Source organism: Crinia signifera, chromosome 3, assembly GCF_055691185.1.
Source record: "Crinia signifera chromosome 3, ASM5569118v1, whole genome shotgun sequence".
Lineage (NCBI taxonomy): Eukaryota > Metazoa > Chordata > Amphibia > Anura > Myobatrachidae > Crinia > Crinia signifera.
This window is the reverse complement of record NC_139219.1, coordinates 153,357,245-153,382,029: the sequence shown is the minus strand read 5'-3', so window position 1 is coordinate 153,382,029 and position 24,785 is coordinate 153,357,245. Positions and strand designations below refer to the sequence as shown.

The following is a 24,785-nucleotide window of genomic DNA, read 5'->3' as shown; positions in this document are numbered from 1 at the left end:
ACTGGCTCAGTGACCACGAATTCATTGAATCCAGCAGTGGGCACATATACCATTACTCTGTGAGCATATTTCTCCTTATCCCTCTTATCCTTCTTTTTCATTCTAATTTACTTTCATCTCGCATCTGGACTCGCTCACTCTCTCATTCTCCTGAGCCACATCGGGGAAAAGCAGAAGTGACAACTGGCTCCTAGTTCCATTTGAGGCTCTCTCATCTGATGCCATATACAGCCATACAACGCTGGGCCGCCTGATCCCATCTGAACTCAGCAGCTAAGCAGCGACTGGCTGGATCAGTACCTCCTGGGGGACCATCAGGGAATATCCAGTGCTGTATCACACATTCAGACAGCAGAAGTAACGAATGTATACGAAGAGCATTCCTATCTCTCCCTTTATCCATTAAATCCTGTTCCAACAATAGTAATGTAAACCTGTTACCCGTATCATTGCATTAGGGTCCATTATAATTATATTTTGTGTCAGAGGAGGGTCTGAAGCAAGACTCCAAAATATTAAAATATTACGAACCTTTGCAGCATGTATTTGTATGGTATTACTATCCTGTGTTGATTTGTCTTGCCCAAATATTTACGTTCTGGTAAATTCCCTGCCAAAACATTTTCGCCCACTTGACGGTGATTGTATTACAATTTCGCTTTTGTCTGCATTGTATATTACGATTATAAAATAAACTCCGTAGATATACTCATATGCTGATTGATTTAAAAAATTGTTTTTGCTCTTGAAATTGTTCTTTGTATCTAATTGACGTGTTCTTATATGCTTTTTTAAGAGTAATCAATAAAGGTTAGATTTTATGTCACAAATTCGTACACCATTTTTTCACTATCTTAAAATTTCAAGTGTGCCCCAAAAACCCTTTTGTTCTCCCTACGTCTCTCCTATGACACCTAATTTAATTAAGTTTATTTACCAGTCTGCGATGTGGGACAGTGTCAAAAGCTTTAATAAAGTCTAGATAAGCTACACCAAAAATCCTGCTGCCAGTCAGAGAGGCCCTGACTACCGGTACATACTGTATACACGCACTAGGGCTGGCTTCTAAGATGTCAAGCGTACGTACTCGCACATGCGCAGTCTGGGTTTCCGCACACGGACCTGTTACCACTGTTACATGGTTGTATCAGCAGTGATCCACAATAAACCTGCAAGCCTAGTTTAGGATCATTGTGTGTCCTAAACTCCATTTCACAATACCTATAGTGGCTATTGTCAACCTCCTAAATTGTACACCAATAGGACACACGAAAAGCACAAAGCACGCCCTGTGCAGCAGAAGCAGCATTAAATAAGGACTTCACATAGCTTAAAGTTTTGTGAACTATACCACATAGAAGTTTGTTATGGAGATGTAGCTGAAGCCTGAAACGATGTGAGAGATTACAAATAATACAAGTGACAATCCTAGTCCTGATGATGTATGAAGCAGATACAGCCATGGAAACCATACAACTAAGTGTGGAGCAGCATGTTTATTCCAAATTTCATAGAAAATGTACAGTAAGCGCATACCATGTGGATAGCCCTGCAGACACTCTTATGAGGAGTATAAAATAGAGGCACACACTGTACAGTACCAAACTGAGAGAATGCAGAGACATGAATTAGTATATTAACAAGATACTGTCCCTGTCTCAGCAATTGACAGGTTTTAGAGTTCAAGTCTATGACAAGGAAGTCGCAATGGCGATGCTAAAGAACCTAATGCATACCTCCCAACTTGTGCAGTAGGTGAAGAGGGACACTCGTGCACCATTTTTCATCCTCTGCGCCATTGAATAGACGCTGTGCGCATGTGTCTATTCCCTTCAAGCCTAAAAGCTGTTGGGAGGTATGCCTAATGTAATTTTGTAGTAGTCTAGATCATTGCCATAAGTACGCTAGGCTTGGGGAACTGGCAGGTGGTGTGCCGCTGAGGAAGCGGTAGCCAAACTAGGCTAGAAACTAGGTGGCCATGTATATAATGCTTTTTTTGGAGTGTTAGAATGAAGTATCCCAGAGGACGTATCACTTGTAAGATGATAAACAAAATAAACAGTTCAGTAAATTTAAAGAAGGTTTTCCGATATAGTTCATTCAAAGAATGCAGTTTGAGATCAAGCATATATGATATACAGGATAAACAAGGCACTTGGTCACTGTAAAGACTTGTAAATATAAGTCCCAAACTGTGAATTACAGTATTTAACTGAAGAGACTGAAGAAGACTTGAGAAACTGTAGAAGACTGTTGCTGAGAACGATGACTTTGATGCTGAAGAAAGGAAGACTGTGATTAAATATTATAGGACCAAAGATGATAGCTGTGGAATTGAAGAAATGAGAACTGTAGCTTGAAGATAGTAACAATAACAACTGCGCCTTGAAGATTGTAGAACCAGAACTATGGCTTTAAACTGTAGTCTTGAGAACTGTGGCTTTGAAGACTGTAATAATAGAGTGTTTCCCCGATAATAAGACCTACGCCGAAAATAAGCCCTAGCCTTGGTTATGGAAACTGGTCCAAAATAAGCCCTACCCCGAAAATAAGCCCTATCAAAATCCCCATTAGTCCGTGCACTAAATTCAATGCCGCCGCCCTGCATGAGGGATGCTGCTGCAGTAATGTATCACCTCTCGGACCCGCTCCCAGGGATGCATTGCACATGACGTCACCGCGCACACACATGCGGCTTCTGTACACAGGCGGAAGTGCAGTAAATCTGCAGCAGTGGAAAGCATGAAAAACTGGTGCTGAAAGGTGAGGAGCAGGACTGGGGACATGTTGGCTATAAAATCAGGACTGGGGACATGGTGGGCATGTTAATTAAAATAAGCCCTACCCCGAAAAAAAGCCCTAGGGTGTTTTTTGGTAAAAAAATAAAAAATAAGACAGTGTCTTATTATCAGGGAAACACGGTAATAAAGACTGTGGTTTTCAGACTGTAGAAGAATAGTGCAACTTTAACTGTAGAAATGGATGGGTGATGCCTAGGCAACCAACCGGGCGCTGGCAAGGGGTGTGTCATGAAGCAGCTACTAAGGGGAAAGAGCAATCCCTCAGGGTATACAAAAAAGGGAAAGAAGAAAAAGTAGCGCTACTTTTTCTTCTTCCCTTTTTTCGTACACTTTAACTGTAGACTCAGAAACTGTGGCTATGAACACTGTAGGCTCAAGAAGGTGAAGCCCTGCCAGATTCAGCTTAATACCCTGCAATGGTTTCAATGGGTCTCTCCTTGTCAACTCTTGGGACCAAAGTACACGCAGAGCTGGATACCAGGAAGGAAAAGGAGCTGGAACTGGCAAGACTTAACAGGAAGCAAAGAGTCAGAGATCCTTACTGCTTGAAGTAACCTGAAGCACTGGCAAGGTACCTGAGAGCTGAACCCCGTTTAACAGGGACACTGCACCGGATTGGCTGGAAAACTGCCCTGAGCAGGAATTGGAAAATCCTGGTCCCTAACATGGCGGCTCCCTGTACAGGAGACACATGTGGAACCAGGACACATCCAGATACTACCCAGCCTCCCAGCGCAGTGCGCACCTGCTACATCAGACTTCTCAATGGTGGCTGCGACACGCCTTGATCTGGCACATGTACTCTGTCTCCTAGCTGCCACTATAATCTAGTGCCGCAAGATCAGCATGCACCTGGCTGAGAGACTGCCAAACTGGGAAACGGAGGTAAGTCTCCGAATGCTGACATTCTGTATATTCACAGAGGGCAAGTGTGCTGTGCAACATAATGGAGGGACTGTCATAAGAATAGCAACCTGGTGCCAGAATCTATATGTTCCAAACACAAAGACATTATATGCATTGTTGGCCTGTGATCCAAGCCAATCTACAGTATAGAACTATGATACCCTAGGTGGCTAGGCCATCTGGTATATGATAACATAGAGAAACTTCTTGATGAAATGGTGATGGGAATAGCCATGAGTTTTACAGAGACAAGAGAGAATGGCATGTGAGTGTGTAGGAAAGCCTGCTATCCATTCCCAAACACAGCAACCAGAGCTGAGGCACACCTGGCATTGGCACATACAGATGTGTGTCGCCCAATGGAGGCAAAAACAGATACTGTAAGTTGATACTGATATTTCATAGCATTCTTCGATGATACAGTATATTGAGACATAAACACATTTACATCATCAATTGAATTAATAAGCTAAAGTTCAGACTACCTGAGACTCAGATAGAAAAGAATATACCACAGTATATTTAAAGAATTGGGCACCTACAGTTGCTGTAAAAGGCTAAATACAGCAATTGTCATGATCTGTAAGTAAGCATCAATTATCTCAGAATGTATGGGTGTAAAGCTTATGCACACATACCCATACCCTCCAACATGACCCATTCCATTAGGTACAAAATGCTCTGTTCCTGGATTTCCCTCTTACTTATGTGTTTGGAGTCGCCTGTGTTGACTCACCTTTCTTATAAATGAACTAGTTCAACACAGGTAATTGTAATAATAAATTAAGAGAGAAGTCCAGGAACAGAGCGTTTTGTGCCTAATGGAATGGGTCATGGTGGAGGGTAAGCATACCTAAGGAGAAAAACAGGGGGTAATTCAGAACTGATCACAAAGCACATTTTTTATTAAATGGACAAAATCATGCTGCTTTGCAAGTGGGGCAAATGTAACATGTGCAGAGAGAGTTAGATTTGGGTGGGGTGTGTTCAAACTGAAATCGAAATTGCAGTGTAAGAATAAAGAAGTCAGTATTTACCATGCACAGAAACAAAGGAACTCTCACAAATCACTCTCTGCACATGTTATATTGACCCCCACATGCAGTGCAGTCTCTTTTGTCCATTTGCTAAAATAAAAAGTGCTTTGCGATCAGGTCTGAATAACCCCCATGAGCTGGATCCCAAGTTAGTGATTGTTTCATGCTTGGATACTGAAAGAAAGTAAGGTATACAGACTATGGAGCATTACAAACAAATAGCTTATAAAATCCATTGATGTTGTTTTCTGTGAAACAGCACCACCTACAATGAAGCTGAAACAGAAATCACAAGCTTTTTATATTGGAAATACCAACAGCTGGATGTGTGTCTGCATTAGAGCCTGCGGTACTTATGTAGTATCTGGGCGCCCGATTTTAAGATCGGGTCGGAAAATCGCATTGAATCGCATCGAAATTGCATGCAAGATCGCATGCAATCTGATGCGATTCGATGCGATTTTTCATAGGATTCACGAGGGTCCGTGGATTACTTAAAATGTTTTCTGCGTCCCCTCGCGGGGCTCGATGGCTCGCTGCGCTCGCCACGCTATATAAAATCAACTCTATGCCCACTTGGATAGTGGGGAAATGAACAGGACCTTGTTAACATTGAATCCTATGAAAAATTGCATCGAATCGCATCGGATTGCATGCGATCTCACATGCAATTTCGATGCGATTCGATGCGATTTTGCCGAAAATCACGTCGAATCACATCTGATTGTATGCCTTAAGGTAAGGCATACAATCACAAAATCGGGCGCCCAGATACTACATAAGTACCGAGCCTGCCAGTATTGGTACCCAATCACTGAGCAGGTGTTCTATGAGTAGTGATAAATGAAAATCCACTAAAAGATATTATGAGGGGTTTGAAATAATAATTCTCTGTGAAAACTGTTAAAACAGAAATAAGGCATCAATAATTCCATGCTTTTGTTATACTCTGTTTTCTCAAATATTGTTATTTATTGCTGCAGGTGGCGTTAGCTTGTTGCACAAGGTACTAGCCACGGCGTATGAGGCCTACCCTTTGTGCCACGCAGCAGGTGTTTGTTATAAGCAGCAACCATTTTGGCACTCATGACTTGCATAATAACATTATAAAATGGCTGATCATTCAGAATAGTGCTGAAAAGGTTATTTCTTATAGAGAATTGTTGTTGGTTTTAGAAGCTTAAGAATGTGATGTTGACAGTATAATGGAGCAAGGACAGAAAGCTAGTCTCCACAAACTTAATAATATGGGAACAGGGCCACACATGCGTAGACTCCAAGGCCACTGAATCTTTGCCTAGTAACAAGGAAGTTGGGTGTTGGGTTAATTATGACATTGTGATTGAAAGCAGAGCTTTTCAATAAGACTCAATGCTTATGAGTAATTAATTAATGGGGATGCGGTCATTTGGTCTACTGCATTATGGTCGACAGTCATTAGGTCGAATCCATTAGGTCGACATGCTAAAAGGTCAACATGACTCTAGGTCGACATGGGAAAAGGTCGACATGATTCTAGTTCGAAAGGTCATTAGTTCGACAGGTCATTAGTTCGACAAGGTCATTAGTTCGACATTATCTATGTCAACATTCACAAGGTCGACATGGAGTTTTTCACTGTTTTTTGAGCCAACATGTGCCGACAGGCGGTATTTCATGCCCTACCATCCACTAGGGCGTGGTGGGAGAATAAAATAGTGTGCCGAGCGTAGCGAGGCACCGTGCCCGACGCATAGCGAGCGCAGCGAGCGATGCGAGGGGATGCAGTGCACTTTAAACTGTGTCCATGTCGACTGTGTTGACATTCAGGTAAAAAAACAGTGAAAAACCCCATGTCGACCTTGTGAATGTCGACATAGACAATGTTGATCTAATGACCTTGTCGAACTAATGACCTGTCGAACTAATGACCTTTCGACCTAGAATCATGTCGACCTTTTCCCATGTCGACCTAGAGTCATGTCGACCTTTTAGCATGTCGACCTAATGGATTCGACCTAATGACTTTCGACCATAATGCAATAGACCAAATGATCCCAACCCTTAAGGTTTTAAACATTCTAGCACCTCATGTGTGTGTACCTCTAGCATGTTAAACCTTAACTTAACTTATGTTAACATAAAACCTGAAATAAAGACTCGGAGACATAAGTTTGGCAGAAATTGTTAGCTGATTTATTATTTGAATATTTAAGCTAGTTTTTGATTTGATTAAACTAATTTAAATAAATGGTGGCCAAGAAAGAACGGCTACTAAACTAAACTCCACCCCCAAACTCAGCATACGTAATCAAACTACCCTACCAAGCGGTATCCACTCAACCTACTACATTGACTACCACCCAGCCAGGTGGTCTCACTGCCCCCGAGCGGGAGATCGAGCGAAAGGCCTAAGTCAATGAATAGGCGAGCGCACCGAAAACAATCTATATACGTTGCATAAACGGGTAATGAAGGCTAAGAAACTATTAACCTGCCATTCTTTCCCGCCAAGGCATGAACCCTGATCCCAGGGTACAGCCCCGCCACCAGCCTAAGACACCCTAGCAACAACCAGAAGCAGATCCTCCAGAAACATAAACAGCCCCTCTGGAACTAAATGAACCCCATCAGGCCTAAACAGGTGACGGCACTTGAACCTAATCCGTGTATGAGGTATAACAGCACCGCCGGCCGTTAAAACCCACCTGGCAACAGCCGAATTAAGCTTCTGTCTGGCCTTGTCAACCGCCTTAGCATCTCTGGCCCCTCTCCAACAAATACGAGGCACAATAAAAGACCACACTAACCTACAACCCAATAGATAAAGGAGTGACCCACTACCCACACCTTTAACCTATCGTACCCCACACCTATAAAAAGGAGAAGAAAAAAGAAGCCATTAGTAAGGTTGTATTGATAAGAAGGGACATGTTATTGGACTAGAGGATCTGCCAAAAAGAAAAAATTTGTAAGATTCTGATTGTATTGAATTGAAGCCATACCAGAATACAAGATGTGGCCGCCCCAATGCGAAAGGAATGGGTACCGAACTCCCGAGGGGAGAGACCCATTCCTGCCAAACAGCGACGCAACATCCAGCGAAACTGGTAAAGAGTCACCGGGGACTCGTCATAATGCAAGAGCCAAGAGCCCTCACGGGGCGGCCGCACCAACTCATACTGCGAGGCAAGAGCCACCGGGCAGACCGCCTCCGGACTCACGGGCGCTAATGATACCCATCTACCCCTAGACGCCTGATCAGTTTTGGACCGCCTAAGCCGTACCCATAGTGTCCCAGAATCTAATCGCACATCGGACAACAAAAGGACCGCTTCCCTGGACTTAGCCGGCGCCACAATTTCAGATACTCGGACAGCCCCATAGAATACCAAAGAAAAAGCCAGGCGGAATAAGAGGGTCACGTACACCGAGTCAGCGCAGCGACCCACCTCATCCATTAGGGCCGGGAGCATGGGAGCATCTATAGGACGACGGGCGTCCGGGGGGACTGGGGAAAAACGGGACCAGCCCTTCATTGCTCTGGTAACTAAGAAACTTTTTGTGTAGTCAGGATAGCCCTTAAGCCTACAGAAAAAGGAAATCCCTGCTAAATAGCGGGACGCCACTGCCCTGGACCTGCCAGAGCTGTACAAATGCCACAGGAAGGACGACAAGCGCTTGTACCCCCGCCTACCTGCCCGCATGGGCCCTCCAGAGAACTCCTCCCACTCGGTCCAGGCCTGCCGATATGTCCTAAGGGTAGCAGGCGCCAGGGAGGACTCGGCTAACCCCTCCATTCCGGCCCGATCACCTGCCAAACAGAAGAGGGGCAGGGTACCCCCGCAGAGTCAGCATCGGGGGCCAGTTCCCGAAAGCGTTGCCACTGGAAGCGAGAAAGGTCATCAGCCACCCCATTCTCGACCCCGGGCACGTGTCACGCCCTGAACAATATGTTGAAACATTGGAGAAACAGGTGACTCAACACACGCAACACAACAAGCGATTTGGCCCTCTGGTTGTTAATGATGTGAACCGCCCCTAAATTATCACACCAGAAAAGCAGATTCCTGTTCGCCAGGCGAGGTCCCCAGATCTCCATGGAGACCATAATGGGGAACAACTCCAACAGCAGCAAGTCTCGCATCAGGCCTGACTCAAACCAACCAGGGGGCCAAGGAGCAACACACCAGCTACCCGCTAAGAAACAACCAAAGTCAGTGGAACCTGCGACATCAGTGAACAGCTGTAACTGAAGGTTGTCCACTACCGGGGCCAACCAGATCCGCACACCTTTGAAATGCTGGAGGAATGCAGCCCAAACCTCCAGGTCTCGCCTGATCTCGCTCGACAGGCGGACTAGGTGATGCGCTCTGGCCACCCCAGCAGTGGCACGTTCCAACTTTCTACAAAACAACCTGCCCATAGGGATAACTTTACAAGCGAAATTCAGCTGCCCCAGCAAGGACTGAGCCTGACGCAATGGAACTTTTCTGGCTCAGCAACAAACATCTAAGGCCTCCCCAAGCTTCATGACCTTATCCCACGGTAGCGAGCAAAGCCCCTGCACGGACTCGATCTGGATCCCCAGAAAGGAGAGACACGTGACAGGGCCCTCCGTTTTCTCCTCCGCAATCGGAACCCCGAATTGATGGAAAAGAGAACGGATGCTATCCAAGATGGCCGCACAACGTGTGGATCTAGCCGACCCCACACACAGAAAGTCGTCAAGGTAATGAGTGATCCCGCTCTCCCCTGATGACTGCTACACACACCAATGCAAAAAGGTACTGAACCTCTCAAAAAAGGCACAGGACACCGAACACCCCATCGGCAAACACTCCTCTCCTATGTGAAAGCCCATTAACCTGAAAGCATTGGGGTGTAATGGAAGCAGCCGGAACGCGGATTCAACATCAATCTTAGCCATAAGGGCCCCTGTACCGTATGACCTAACCATAGCCAGAGCATCATCAAATGACTGATAAGCCACTGAACAGCATGCCTCCGGGATGGCGTCATTGACAGAGAAACCCGCAGGGTAAGACAGATGCTGAATTAGGCGGAATTTGCCAGGGACCTTCTTGGGCACGACTCCTACCGGGGAGATAACCAAGCCATCTACTGGGGGCTGATCAAAGGGGGGCCATACGCCCCAACTGTAACTCTTTGTCCATTTTTTCCCTTAACACTTCAGGGAGTGAACAAGCAGACTGCAGGTTTCTGAAGGAGCCCCCTCTAACTACGCCCTGAACTGGCAACTGGAACCCCTGACTAAAACCCTGAAACAAAAACTCTGCAGTCGCCCTATCCGGGTATCGGCTAAGCCAGCCGGCCATCGCCTCGACCCTAACTGGGGTATGAGCCCTATCGACGGTTCCCGGAGGGACCCGCCTTGGAGGAGCAACCTGAGCCCGCCCCTCTACCGGGGTGGTCGCCCCGAAAGCAGCTGGAGGCTGGGTGGTTCCCGGAACAATTAATTCAGACATGTTTAAACCTGCATTTCTGTCCCAGCTGGCAAGAGGAGTTGTTATAAGCATAACATTTCTCCTTCGCCTGCCCTGTCCCAGCAGGCCTGGCCCCAGGCGCAGGACATTGCGCCTGCGGGGTGCCCGGGGGAACCCTGGGAGCACTCGAGGGGGCCGTGGCCGCGGCAGCAGCTGTCGCTACACCCTCGACTACACTCAGATGGACCCTGACCACTTCCATCCACACCTCCACATCCTTACACCCCATGTCCAATATGTGCAAGCAATCCTACTTGCGTCGGAACTGTTCATCGTAGGTACGCCAAGCAGCGTCACCATATTTGAGGTGCATGTCATGGACCATATGGATGTACCTTATGACATTCATATGTTCCTCAGGCCTGTCCTCCAGGTAGCAGGCTGCGAATACACAGAAACCTGCCAGCCAATTATCATAGGAGCGGTATGCCTCCGCCCCTATCCCCCCTTTACACTTGGCCTCTTTGAACGCCTTCTTGGACTCCTCCGTCAGGCTAAAACATCCACAAAATCCCCCTTTTGAATTTTAACCCTACAGCTCTCTCTAAGGCCCCTCAACACTGCCGTGTAGTCGCAGTGCACCACCCCTGGAAGTTTACACCTCTTGCGTTCCCTACGTGATAAGGCCGCCTTCTTCCTTCGTTTTGTCCCCTGCGCTAAGCACCCCGCGGCCTTCTTAGCGTACTTAGCGGCCCGCTTGCGGGCCTTAGCCGCGCTGCTGTGGTCAGACCCACCGGCAGAAGAAGAGGAAGAAGAGGTAGATCGGGTTCCCTGGGAACTACCTGATGACCCCTCAGAATTAGACCCTGCCCCCTCCTCATCAGAGGCCTCACCTGCCGACTCTGGCTGAGCAGCCCAGGTATCATCATCCGTGTCGGCATTGTCAGCCGTCTTGACCTCCTCACCGACAACATCGTCAGTGTCAGGGAAATCCTCTTCCATGGCAGTATCATACTCGTCCGGGACGGGGGCTGAGTGGCCTGAGGCCTGGCGTCAGGGACCCCGCCTATGGGCCCACCGTGGGGCGGGTTCGACGGTGTCGGGTTACGGGCAGACCTCCCCCCATCACCGCTACTGCGTCGCCAATATCCTGTATGGCCCGCATGAATTGGGAGCAACCCCGGGCGACACCCCTACTGGCCGAAGCCGGTGACCTCCCACTAGCACCGTCACCCCCCGCGTCCCGAGGCATTGCCTGCACCAGGGGAGCCAGTGCCCCAGCAACTGAGGACCAAGCAGCAGATGCCCCGAGCATGTCCAGAACCGCTATGTCCCCCACCCGCAGCGTCACCTGCGGCAAGCCGGGACCTAGTGCCCAGCAAAGTGGGCCTATAAGTCCTCGGGGACCCCGGTGGGGAATCCCTCGCTAACCCCAGATACCGCCGTGCCTCCACACCTCCACGCGCCCTGGCTGGCGTGCGCGCAAGCGGAGCCCTACGAGCCCCAGCAGCAGGCTGGGAGCTCTGAATGAGGCCCCTATCAGACTGAGGAGACTGCGGTAAGCGCGGCGGCGGGCAGCTGGGCATCCTCAGAAGCAAAACGGGCAGGCAGCCTGGCAGAATGCCGTGGGCGCGGGGACCGTGAGGACATGGCCTAGCAGAGGGAAAGGTGCTTAAATTAGGACAAGTGGGAGCTCAGGGAAAAACGTCCACTCACCAAAATTTCAGCAGGAAAGAGAGGAAGACTCCTCCTTTTCCTGACCCAATATTCAGCTAACTCTGCCATTCCCAAGCACCTCATTGGATCCCCGAGTCACATGCTCCCCAAGGGTCACACACACAGCCTGGGATGTTTAACCCATTCCATGCCTAGTGCTGGCATTACATTAATCAAATATCAGAGTTAGAGAAGGAAGGCAGTGCCGTGAACTGTGATGAGCGATCTTACTTTACCAAATCGCTCAACACTGGCTCCCCGTCACCCTGTGTGTATGAGGCTTTGTCACGGTGGAGGTTGACCCTCTCTTAGATAGAAGGAGATGTTGGGCTTAGTTTAGAAATCCATGGAAGTTAACCACATGAAAATAAATATGAATTATTGTCCATATTACAGAGTTGCACACAGCTATATGCACTCAATCCTGCCTACATGACCACCACATGCAGGGCCGGTGCATGCCCCCCGCCCGCCCCAGGCAAAACCCCCAGCGCCGCCCGCCGGGGGGGGGGAGGGTGCGGATGATACTGCGGTGGGGGGGGTTTGCGATACTGCGATGCGCCACGGGGGGGGGGTGTGCGGGCGATACTGCCGCACTGAAATCCCCCCAGCGGGGAGCGGGCGGCGCGGGGGGGGGCAGCGTTAATTAACGGGCAGATGGGGAGGGGAGGGGAGAGGGAGGAGGATTACATACTCACCTGCTCCCCGCTCCCTGCTTTCAGGTACCTCTCTATGGTACCTCGGCGGCTCAGTACCGCCCTCCAGTGGCCGGCACCCTAGGCAAATGCCTAGTCCTGCCTAGTGGTGGCGCCGGCCCTGACTACATGCCCTTAGAACACTTAGTCCATGTGCTGCTCAGTTACACTAATTCACCAGAAATAGAGATGTGACTGAGATTTGTACAGCTCTGACCTGCTCGTAATTGTTGATGGATGCACTCAGCCACAGAGCAGGAAGTGTGCTAAAGCTTTCACAACCCAACTGGAAAAGGATTTGCATGTGGCTCTGAATCACCCATGTTATGTCCATGAGGGTTTTCTTTAGTATGACGTGTCGCTGATGACATCTACAGCAGTTCTCAGTTTTCTGTCTGCATGTATGTTAGAAGCCGCACTATTTTAATAATTCAATAAAAATAACATGCATATTACATAATTGCATAGTAACATGTATATTATGACCTCACTTGAATTATAATAGAGATACAAAATATCCAGAGGCATGTTAATAGTTAACTGTGTGTCCTGATGTGCATCTATATTTTTCTGTGCAGGTATTTATTTATTGACAGTTTTTTATATAGCGCAGCATATTCCATTGTGCTCTACACATAACAAAACCTATTGTAAATATAATAAATAAACAGAAATATACCCATTTCACTCGTACCTCGGACCCGTGTAATTGCTGAGTTGCTGACGTATCAAAGTGTGCTGTGAAAGCACCAAAGCTTATAACCCGGGTCAACCGACCTGGTGACTTGATCCGATTAACACGGGATTAACAGGATTAAACACGGGTCACCCTCTGAAAAATGCATGGACCGGGTTTATTGTGAAAGCATCAGACCCAGGTCATACCTGGGATCAAGATTCTAGGTATGACCCAGCATTACTATCTGAAAGAGGCAATAGACTTATTGGAGGGGAAAACAGTCTGCTTTATTTAATATAAAGATACTTAAATGACTGATGGTGAAGAATGAATGGTTCCAGCAGTGTTGCTGTACTCTCACCCCAATCAAGCCTAGAAGGGGGCCTGTGTTAGCTCAACATTCACACATTAGTTATCCAAACTCCCCATTCAATGATACACAATAAGGGCCAGGTGGTGCCTTTGACCCCAGTAGGGTGGAATCAGTGTAACAAATGGCAATATCACAAAAACCTCCCAACAATATTTTCACCCGTGCCAAACCAAATATAGCCAGACACATTCTAGATGATGCATTCAATTAGCCAAGAGGTTGTCAAATCAATATTGTAACAACTTGGAAATGCAAGCATCGGCAGCCAAACTTGACACCCTCCTGGTCCGATCTCACTCATTAAAGTAAATGCAGCATAAAGGGGACATGTAGAAAACTGAATTGAGCCATACTGTAGGTGTTTGATCCATAACATGCATAGAAAATACAATCTGTTCTCAGTTCTACAATTTTAGTTATTTTTATTGAGCCTACTCCTTTTATCAAGACAAGAATTTTTTTAGCATTTAATTCATATAGGTCAAATCAAATTGTTGCATATCATCACACAGCAATAATTTTTTTTATCATGTGGAATAAAATAACCTAGGACTTCAATGATCATGTACATAATACATTAGATATAAGCAATACAGCAATAGACAAACTATACAGACATAAAAAAAGAAAACCTAGAACGCACAGTAAGTGCAATGCAGGATTGATGTAGGCATATTGGGTAATCGCTTCCACGGTTTGTGTATTTCACCCTCACAAGGTACCAGGAGAGGCAGCCATCTTGTGCAGAGTGTGTAGGATTACGTTGGGTGGAATAGCTTACCCTAGAAGAGATGACACAAAATGGGGATGATTGCAGTCTCCTAATGTTCAAATTGAGGGTCCCAACAAAACCATTTAGCCCGTTTTTTTCAGCCCATCCACAAGCATTCCACATGAGGCAGCCATGTTGGGTGAACTACAAAGGTTACACTGCTGTTACACTTTATACATATAGGACAGTAGATTTGGTCTCCATATTTGCTGTGCCACTTTGCCATCCTGCATTCAGTTTACAAATCTTCATTGTCTTTTAAGCATAGGCTTTCAAACTCGGTCCCCAATGAAATGCATATTTTGCAGGTCTTCTTAAAGAATCAAAAGTAAAATAATTAGTTCCACCTAGTTGTCTGTTTAAAATGTGTCAGGGAGCAATGAATACACATGTGCAACTACTAGGTGACCTGGAAAACGCAAACAGTTTGGGGGCCTGAAAACTGCGTTTGAGAACCACTTCTTTAAAGTATTTACAGTATATCTATTCACTTTTAATTATTTTATGAAAAATAAAGATTAGCTGTATTGGTTACCTGGGGGGGATGAAATTACAATATATCAAATGAATACCTGAAATTAATATTCCCTTTGTCCCATACAACTCTGGATATTATTTATTTGTATTAAGTTACTGTAGGTTTGCTAAACAAGAATCCATTTCACATATTTTGCCAAAAATTATATATATCAACGCTTTTCTAAACCATGGATAGAAGAAGCCATATATTAATGGATTACATGTAGAATTAATATATCCAAGCCAGTTGAGGGCATCAAACAATACTTCAGGAGTAGAAAAATCTAGAAATGGATCAACTAGAATGGTTATAAAGACAGGTAGCCAACATGATATAAAGACCCCCATGACAATGCCCAGTGTCTTAGCCGCCTTCTGCTCTCTCTGCTTGGAGATTTGAGTAGTCATTTCATTTGCCATCTTCCCTGTTACCTGTTTCAGGATTTTAGCATGTCTTTGCGATACTATAAAGATCTTGACATAAATCCCAACCATGACTGTGCCAGGAGCAAAAAAACATACAAAAAACATAATCAGAGACCACAATTTGTTGAAGGTAATCGGGCATAAATTAAAACATTCTACTAATATCTCATATCCAATTATTCCAGATACATGGGAATTTGTTATAACCACCCCGAATGCAAAGATAGCCGGCACAGACCAACACACAAATATAATTTTCTTTATTACAGATATTGTTATTTTAATGGGGTAATGGAGAGGGTCACAGACAGCATAAAACCTATCAATGGCAATAGAGCAGAGGTGGAAAATAGAAATAACACTAAGCATTAAATCAAAACTGTAATGGATTTTGCAGAACATTTTTCCAAAATACCAGCATCTCTCCACAGATCTTACCATGCTGTATGGCATGATGATGAGTCCAACAAAGAAGTCTGTAGCAGCCATCGAAAGAATGAGAAAATTAGTTGGGGAATAAAGTTCTTTAAAATGGCTGATAGAAATGATGATACCCAGATTACCGAAGACAGTGACAACGATACAACAAACAAGAAACATATACATCCCAAAGCGTACAATAAGAGGCCTGTCAACTGGACAGAGGAATGAGACATTTGCATATTGCAAACACACAGGATTAGTAAGGGTTATGTTCATGTTATGCTTCTTCTGCTGTTAGACGATTCAATTATCCTATAATGTGAAGTCAAGAAAATGTATAGTCTTCTCCCAATAAACTAGAACTGAGAAAAATAAATACATAATAAAACATTAATTAGGTCCTACAGATATGATGGGTACGATATTTCATAAAATCCTTTAATGACAATCAACACATCTGTCCTAATATAATAGGATTCTTATATATATATATATATATATATATATATATATATATTTATATATATATATATATAATACACAGAAGGGTCAGGCACTCCAAACTACTTTGAAACTTGCTGCAGTCGGTGCCTCCACAATGGGGATAAAGATAGAGACGAGTAGGTGCGGCACTCAGGACTTTCTTTCAAGAAATACAACAGGTAGCCGTTTGTAAACAACGTTTCAAATTTTATAATTTGTCATCAGGTTAAATTATAAAATTTGAAACGTTGTTTACAAACGGCTACCTGTTGTATTCCTTGAAAGTCCTGAGTGCCGCACCTACTTGTCTCTCTCTCTCTCATAGAAGCATTCGTTCCTTCAAGACGCCAAAAACAGGCGTTTCGCCTTTTACAGAGGCTTCATCAGGGTTGTTTTTTAAAAGAGGTGTACACGGAATGAACAGTACCAGTATACAATCAATCACTGCTGGGAGTGACGACTTTTAGTACAACTTCCCACACTAATGGTTAAGAAGGTCCGGTGGCAAAAGCCCAGGAAATGTGTCTTTAAATCTTCTGCAAAAAGTGTATCAGGAATGGCAGAAGGCCATATGTAGAAAAGAACAATTCAGTGGAAGGGTCTTAGTGTTTGTAGAGATTCGATGTCGGGATAACAGGTGCAAATACCTTGAGGAGACTTCTACCCAGCAAGACTTCCACCAGACTGAACGCTCGCCACACAGCGGGCCCGGTGCCTCGCTACGCTCGGCACACTAATTTATTCTCCCTCTATGGGTGTCGTGGACACCCATAGAGGGAGAAAGTGCTGGGATTTCGGCAGTCAGGATTCCGACCGCCGGGAATATAACTGCATCCCATATAAATATATAAATATATCTATATATATTGCTAAAAAGAGACAAAAGCGGGGCGCTCCATATTGCAAGTATTGTTTTTAATGTTTAAAAATGGTGATAAAATTCAAGTGCAATACAGATGGGTCACGTACCACAAGCGGCGGTTTTCACACACTGCTGATGTATATCGCATAAAGCCTCAGACTGCACAGTTGGAGAGGTTACACTCCTTCAGGAACAATCAACGCCAGGCCACGCCCCAACGCGTTTCGTCACGTGGAGGGCTGGCCTGGCGTTGGTCAGCACTCATTAAGTAGCGTCACCTAGGCTGCCTAGTGGTGGCGCCGGCCCTGTTTGTATCTATCATTTCATATAAGCAAGTATATCATGGCATTTGTTCTGGAACTGGCCAACATAAGCAAGATGAGATTCACAGACATGAATAGCAACTTAGCTTGCCCCTTACTATTTCTACTAGTCTAGCCGATCCTGCACTTATTATAACTACTGTATACGATGCATTACCTCTTACTGTGCATCTATGTACATTATGAGTATGGATCTTTACATCAACAGTGTCTAGATCAGGCATTCCCAACCACGGTCCTCAAGGCACACCAACAGTACAGGTTTTAGTTATATCCAGGCTTGAGCACAGGTGACTTAATTAGTACCTGAGTGATTCTGATTAAACCATCTGCGCTTAAGCCTGGATATCTCTTAAACCTGCACTGTTGGTGTGCCTTGAGGACCGTGGTTGGGAATGCCTGGTCTAGATCAACATGTTCAAAAAGTCGACACAAGCAAAAGGTCAACATTTAAAAGAACTACACGGAGAAAGGTCGACATGGACACAGTAATAGTGTACCATGTCCCCTCGCGTCGGGTGTGGTGCCTCACTGCGCATGACACACTATTTTATTTTCTCTCTATGCCCACTGGGATGGTATAAACATGTCGGTTTAAAAAAATCATGAAAACTCATGTTGACCTTTGTCCATGTTGACCTTTTGACCATGTTGATCTTTTTTATAAGTTGACCTATCGCCAATCAATCAATAGTGGTCAAACTATTGAATGTCCATACATTATGCCTTATTTTATATATATATATATATATATATATATTATAGTTCCTAGGCACCTAATCTCTTCCACACAATGGCAGTGTGATTGTTTATTTTTTACTGTAAAAATATCTTTATATGTGTAGTGTTTATTTATTTTTTACGTGTCATCTTGGTTAAGGCACCTGCACAGTACCAACATTTTACATTAATAATAAAGCAGTTAATGGATTTCAATTTATAAGAAGGCTATTCCCAAAGTTCATTGTGTTCCTATTAACGTCTCTTCATCTAGACTCGAGGTATCTCTGAGAGCAACTGGTAGCATTTGCTGTACATAATGTTCCCTATTCTGTTTATCTATTACGTCCACTACCCTAATTACAATGGGGGAAATTTACTAAGATGTGTATTCTACTTCACATGTGATGTTGCTATGGGCAACCAATCAGATCGTGTCTCCTATCTTGTAGAGGGTGCTAAATAAATAAAAAGTAGATTAATATATGAAGTAGAATACACATCTTTCCCCCAATGAATGAACTGGTAATTTGTTTGTTTTAGAAATAATTTAAAATCTGCAACTATAAACACACACACATAGCGCCAGATTCTCTAAGCTTCAAAAGTGATAAAATGGAGAGTAATAAACAGCCAGCCAATCAGCTCCTACCTGCCATATCACAGACTGTGTTTGAAAAATGTCAGGCAGGAGTTGATTGGCTGGCTGTTTATCACTCTCCATTTTATCACTTTTGAAGCTTAGAGAATCTGGCCTAAAATGTTACATTTACACAGTGCATTTGAAGAAAAAAAATCAATTCTGGAGAAGCTAAAATATCCGTTCTTGTGAATTTGTTTGTTTGCTGGACTGATCCATAAACTATACAGGAGACAAGCTACCACATATGTCAGGAATACTGATATAATAATAATTACCCTACATAATACTTACTGTGTGGAATTTGGAGGGAGCCACCAGGCAGATTGCTGTTGATGGAACATCTCTTTTATGATAGTAGGTAGGCTCTCTTGAAAACTTGCACTGCTGAAGACAGGTAATTCTCCCTAGAAAAAATGAATTGCAGGGAATTCTCTGGAGGGCAATTGGGAGATGTGAGATCTGTGTTCTGGCTGTTACGGGATTTTTATGAAATGAAAAACTAAAACCATAAGCAAGTATTACAAGTGTGTACTTACAGAAAATAATATTCTAGTAATAATGCAATGCATACTGTAGCTGTTTTCAACAGTTTTATTTCACTCATTGCTATGACAGATATATGGTACTGATCTTCTGAAATATGAATCCACCCAAATCAAACCAAAACCTGGTTGAGGTCTCCTGAGGAGATCCAAATTTGGTTTTCATACTTTGGATTGCAAAAAATTTATTTTTTATTGATTTTAAAAAATACAGATCTCTAACCAAATCAAACATTAGGGAGTGGTTTTGCAAAACCACAACATGAGTATGAAATCTGAACCCAAACCAAAACATGACACTCCGCACACATCTCTAATTTTCACATTACAACATGAAAAAACCATTGTAAAATGTTTTATCCAGAGATGAGTAAGGGCCGGGGTCCTGTGTATAAAAATATGCAATCAATGCTCAGAAGTGGCCCTTTAACAAGGTGGTATGAAAATATTTACAGTCCTCATGTTAACGATTGAAAAACCAGTCCCCATAGTTTTCTATTTTGATTAAAAGACCCATTTACCTTTAAATGCATTAGCCTACTTTCTACAACATTGCAAGATTTGTCATAGCGGTAATAAATAGCTGGGAATGCATATGGAATAAAAAGGGATCATATTTCTTTTGTAGTCCTCTCAAGGACAGACTTTTTTTGGAACCCATGTCCCAGCATCTAGTGTTCCCTGAAAAGTATTTAATTACTGATATACGCATCAACAAGCAAGATTACTTTTCAGGGCTTTTCCTCATCTTCATAAATGTGCACGTGATGTAAATGGATGGGCATTGTATGAGCGACCACAAGCCCCTCCTTCTCCCTCAGTGGGGGACACAGGAATTCACTCTTAAGCCCTAGCTCAGATGACTCTTCCAACTGTCATGTGCTGGTCAGAGGCTATTGCACTGTTCAGAGCAATTCAACTTTCATCAAGGTTGATAATCCCTGATTTAAAATAAAGAAAAAAACCTTTTTGTTAGGAGGCGCAGTGGTAATAATTCTGAAGCACCATATCCGTACTATTTATTAGTGGCTTCCCATAGTGTGACATTGGTTGTGTAACATCAGGTTATGGTACTGTAGTTAAGTTAGTCAATACCAGAGTAGTAAATGGTGGCACAAATATTTCATATGCATTCCAGGCCAATCAAAAAATATATGGCAGGTGATGAAGTTTTTGGCATGCAACAGGGGAATAGTGTTCAGGCCTGTGCAATTGCTGCTATTTCTTTATTGACAATGTGTGTCTAATGGAGAATGGGTTTGGTGCTCTGGATCAAATGTGGTGTAAAGTTAGGGGGCTTTGTAGAGTTGATGTTTACTGTGCAGGCGTATTGATGGATCGTGGAAGAAGGTCACCCCTTTGTTGGCAGGGCCGGTGCAAGGCACCGGAGCGCCCCAGGAGAGTCGGGGTGGGGGCGCCCCGGTGCCGGGGGGAGGGGGGGTGGTACCTGTGTAAAAAACTTGCGTCCCCGGCGTCCCTGCAGTGCTGCTGGAGCGGTCAGGGGTGTCCGTGCCGCAGGGGTACCTGCGGCGCTGTCATGTGTATAAAGCTGGCTGCGGCCGGCGGGGTCCCTGCAGTGAATAGAAAATAACTAGCACTTCTTGCGCCGCCGCGTGCATAGCGCTAGTTATTTTCTATTCACTGCAGGGACCCTGCCGGCCGCAGCCAGCTTTATACACATTAGCGAAGAAAAGAGAGCCAGTAGGCGCCTTCTGTACACTAAAAAATGTTTTAATCAACAATCAACATACAAGTATCACAATTCACAAACACATAACATGTACCTATGCATGCATGCAAAAGAGATAAAAGCTAAAAAATAAAAAATTAAATAAAAATAAAAATAAAGTAAAAAGTCTGCATCAGATAATTACCGAGTCCTGATTGGATGGTGTGGATGCCAGTAATTATAATCCCAACAAGGGTCCAGAGCTGTGCAAGATGTTAGTGTCCAGAGATGTAATACTGAACAGTTTGTAATCCAAGGTAAGTAGACCACTTGCTTAGCACTCTCTGTTGGATGCCCGATATTAGTTGGTGGCGTCCGTACTGTGGAATACAGCACTATCACCCGCGGGGTCGACACGTCAGTATTGTTGGTATTCAATGCTGGGTAGTTGTCACTCCAGCAGTCCCGATACTCGTGGATGCGAATAGACTGAATCCCCTTGTGTTACCTTCTCACTGTCATGAGCTTGCGCCCAGTATGCTGTGTCGGCGTTACCGCACTGGCCTCAGTGTACGCGGCCGGCAGTAGTAGAACACGCCGCAGTGTCTGAAGGTGCCTATCTCGGGGATCAGATCCTTGCTGGTAAACGTAGCCGGGGACCGGTAGTTAGAGGTCGGTCATGTGTCGCTGCTGTATCCCTTTGGGTGTCTGGCTGCAATGTCCACAATTGACTCCTCACGAAAACTAGTTTCGCTGCGCTCAGGCAGCTTTTTCAATTCCTGAATTGAAAAAGCTGCCTGAGCGCAGCGAAACTAGTTTTCGTGAGGAGTCAATTGTGGACATTGCAGCCAGACACCCAAAGGGATACAGCAGCGACACATGACCGACCTCTAACTACCGGTCCCCGGCTACGTTTACCAGCAAGGATCTGATCCCCGAGATAGGCACCTTCAGACACTGCGGCGTGTTCTACTACTGCCGGCCGCGTACACTGAGGCCAGTGCGGTAACGCCGACACAGCATACTGGGCGCAAGCTCATGACAGTGAGAAGGTAACACAAGGGGATTCAGTCTATTCGCATCCACGAGTATCGGGACTGCTGGAGTGACAACTACCCAGCATTGAATACCAACAATACTGACGTGTCGACCCCGCGGGTGATAGTGCTGTATTCCACAGTACGGACGCCACCAACTAATATCGGGCATCCAACAGAGAGTGCTAAGCAAGTGGTCTACTTACCTTGGATTACAAACTGTTCAGTATTACATCTCTGGACACTAACATCTTGCACAGCTCTGGACCCTTGTTGGGATTATAATTACTGGCATCCACACCATCCAATCAGGACTCGGTAATTATCTGATGCAGACTTTTTACTTTATTTTTATTTTTATTTAATTTTAAATTTTTTAGCTTTTATCTCTTTTGCATGCATGCATAGGTACATGTTATGTGTTTGTGAATTGTGATACTTGTATGTTGAGTGTTGATTAAAACATTTTTTAGTGTACAGAAGGCGCCTACTGGCTCTCTTTTCTTCGCTAAAGCTTTCTGTAAGGGCGGCAACCCTAAACCAGAGGGCAGCATTCTGTACATCACACAGCACACGTGCCCCTAGCGCTCAAAATCACCCCCCAGTTTTGTCTCCAGCTTTATACACATGATGGCGCCGCAGGTACCCCTGCGGCACGGACACCCCTGACCGCTCCAGCAGCACTGCAGGGACGCCGGGGCCGCAAGTTTTTTACACAGTTCGCTGGGGGTGAGGGGCGAACTGCCGCCCTCCAGGTGCCGGCGCCCTAGGCAAATGCCTAGAGCTGCCTAGTGGTGGCGCCGGCCCTGTTTGTTGGTAAGGGAGCTTAAGCAAAAGATAGTTATGGAAAACAGTTCGTCCAAGAGCAAGGTCACAGGTGGGTGATTATTGTGGTACAGGTTGAGTATCCCGTATCCGAGTATCCGTTATCCGAATTATTCCGAAAACCATACATTCCCGAAAGTGAAAAAAAAATATTTTTTTTGCTAAAAACTCACTGGGGACATTTGTAACAGCACTACTGGTGACATGATATGTAACTGGCACTATATATGTGCAAGAAAATGATTGCTTGGCAATCAAATTCAATATCTGAGATAGTACACACATTTTGTTTCATGTTTTGAAACCTTGTTTTTTGAACAAATAAAATATATTTGTGTGTATTTTATGTGGTAATAAAATATATTTGTGTGTATTTTATGTGTTTATACAGCATACATGCAAGATACTTCAAAATACATAATTGAAATATTAAAATATTCCGAAATACGGAATAATCCGTTATCCAAAATTCTCCTGGTCCCGAGCATTTTGGATAAGGGATACTCAACCTGTATAAGTGACCTGAACTTAAAAAACTTGCTGCCAGGCAGATCATGGTCAAGGTAATTTGGAAACCTCTGGGGCATCAGTATGTGGGGCAACATTTAACTAATATACTGGAGCTTAGAAATAGATTTCTATTCATCCATGAAAACAATGTTTAAGTAATTTTATTGTTTATTATATTACTGTCCATTGATTCAATTAACAAATGCTATACACAATTTGCATTCAACTGTTGCCATTTGATGGTGAATTCTAGGTCTATAATTGGATGAATGGCAAAGAGAAGGACTGACACTACATCAAGGATTCCCTGATTTCCACTTTTGCAATTACTCAGACACAAGAGACATGCCAACCAGTTTCCAAGGTTTTATAGACATCTATCGATTGGCACTTAACAATTTGCCTAGTTCATAAAGGATCGCTAATCAGAGATTTTGCAAACCGAGTTATTATCAATCCATGCATAATTAGGCTCAAATACAGTATGTTACTGTACTTGTATTTAGCTGTAAATATAGATCATTATGGAGAGCACCTAGGAGCAGACTGGCAACCTATGGTGTCATATTGTAGGTACTGTACTGTATGGATAACTGCTAGTAGGCATACTGACAATGTCAGGAAGCAATGTACAGTATGTGTGATGCCAGGGATGCAGCAGGTGGTTGCCATTCAACCCCTTCTACAAATATATTAAAAAGTTGTACCTGCACTGGTTGGTGCATACAGATCCCCTTAAAAAAGGCAGAGCAACATGACTCCACCACGATATAGAGAGTCATCTATTTACCCTTACAATATAATTATAAAAAAAATGGTTGACCCCTGCACAAAACACAGAACTATCTAAAACATCTGGACATCACTGAGACATCTAGTGACTCCTGGCCAATACATAGGGCCATCTCTTATAACCTGTACAATATAGAGAGAAATCTCTTGTTTGGGGAAATGTATAACGGTCTGTAGAGACCTTTGCCCAACAGATACAGGCATCTACACACCATTACATAATACTAAGAGCCAGGGGAAGACTGGGGACTAAAAGCATCCGGCCATGGACAATTTCTAAAATAGTGGCCTCATGTAGGCAGCACCAAATCAACAATGGGCAGAGCCAGCATAACAGTAGGTGGATTACTACATCACTATACTTAGAGACATCGGTGACAGGTAAGGCTAAATAATCAGCCAATGGGCAACGAATGCCGGTGTAGGGCACCGCATTGTGCAGCATGGCCCTCCTGCAATTTAGTACAAATAGACTGTGCTGCACAATCTATTTCTACTTGTGATACCAATCGCGTGCTGGTATCGCAAAGACCCATTAACACTGTGCAATTTTGGCTACCTTTCCTTACAATTTTTACTATACTGTATAAAGGCAAAAATGTAGGG

General features: G+C 44.4%; 1 protein-coding gene and 1 pseudogene across 1 annotated transcript; one reads left to right on the top strand and one right to left on the bottom strand.

The window, feature by feature from the left end:
• Positions 1 to 223: 223 nt before the first annotated feature.
• LOC146066078 (5S ribosomal RNA) lies at positions 224 to 340 on the top strand (annotated as a pseudogene).
• A 14,695-nt stretch (positions 341 to 15,035) lies between these two features.
• LOC146062930 (trace amine-associated receptor 3-like) lies at positions 15,036 to 16,049 on the bottom strand. Its single transcript, XM_083174938.1, has one exon. The coding sequence runs from the start codon at positions 16,047 to 16,049 to the stop codon at positions 15,036 to 15,038; it is 1,014 nt and encodes a 337-aa protein (XP_083031064.1).
• Between the last annotated feature and the right edge of the window lie 8,736 nt (positions 16,050 to 24,785).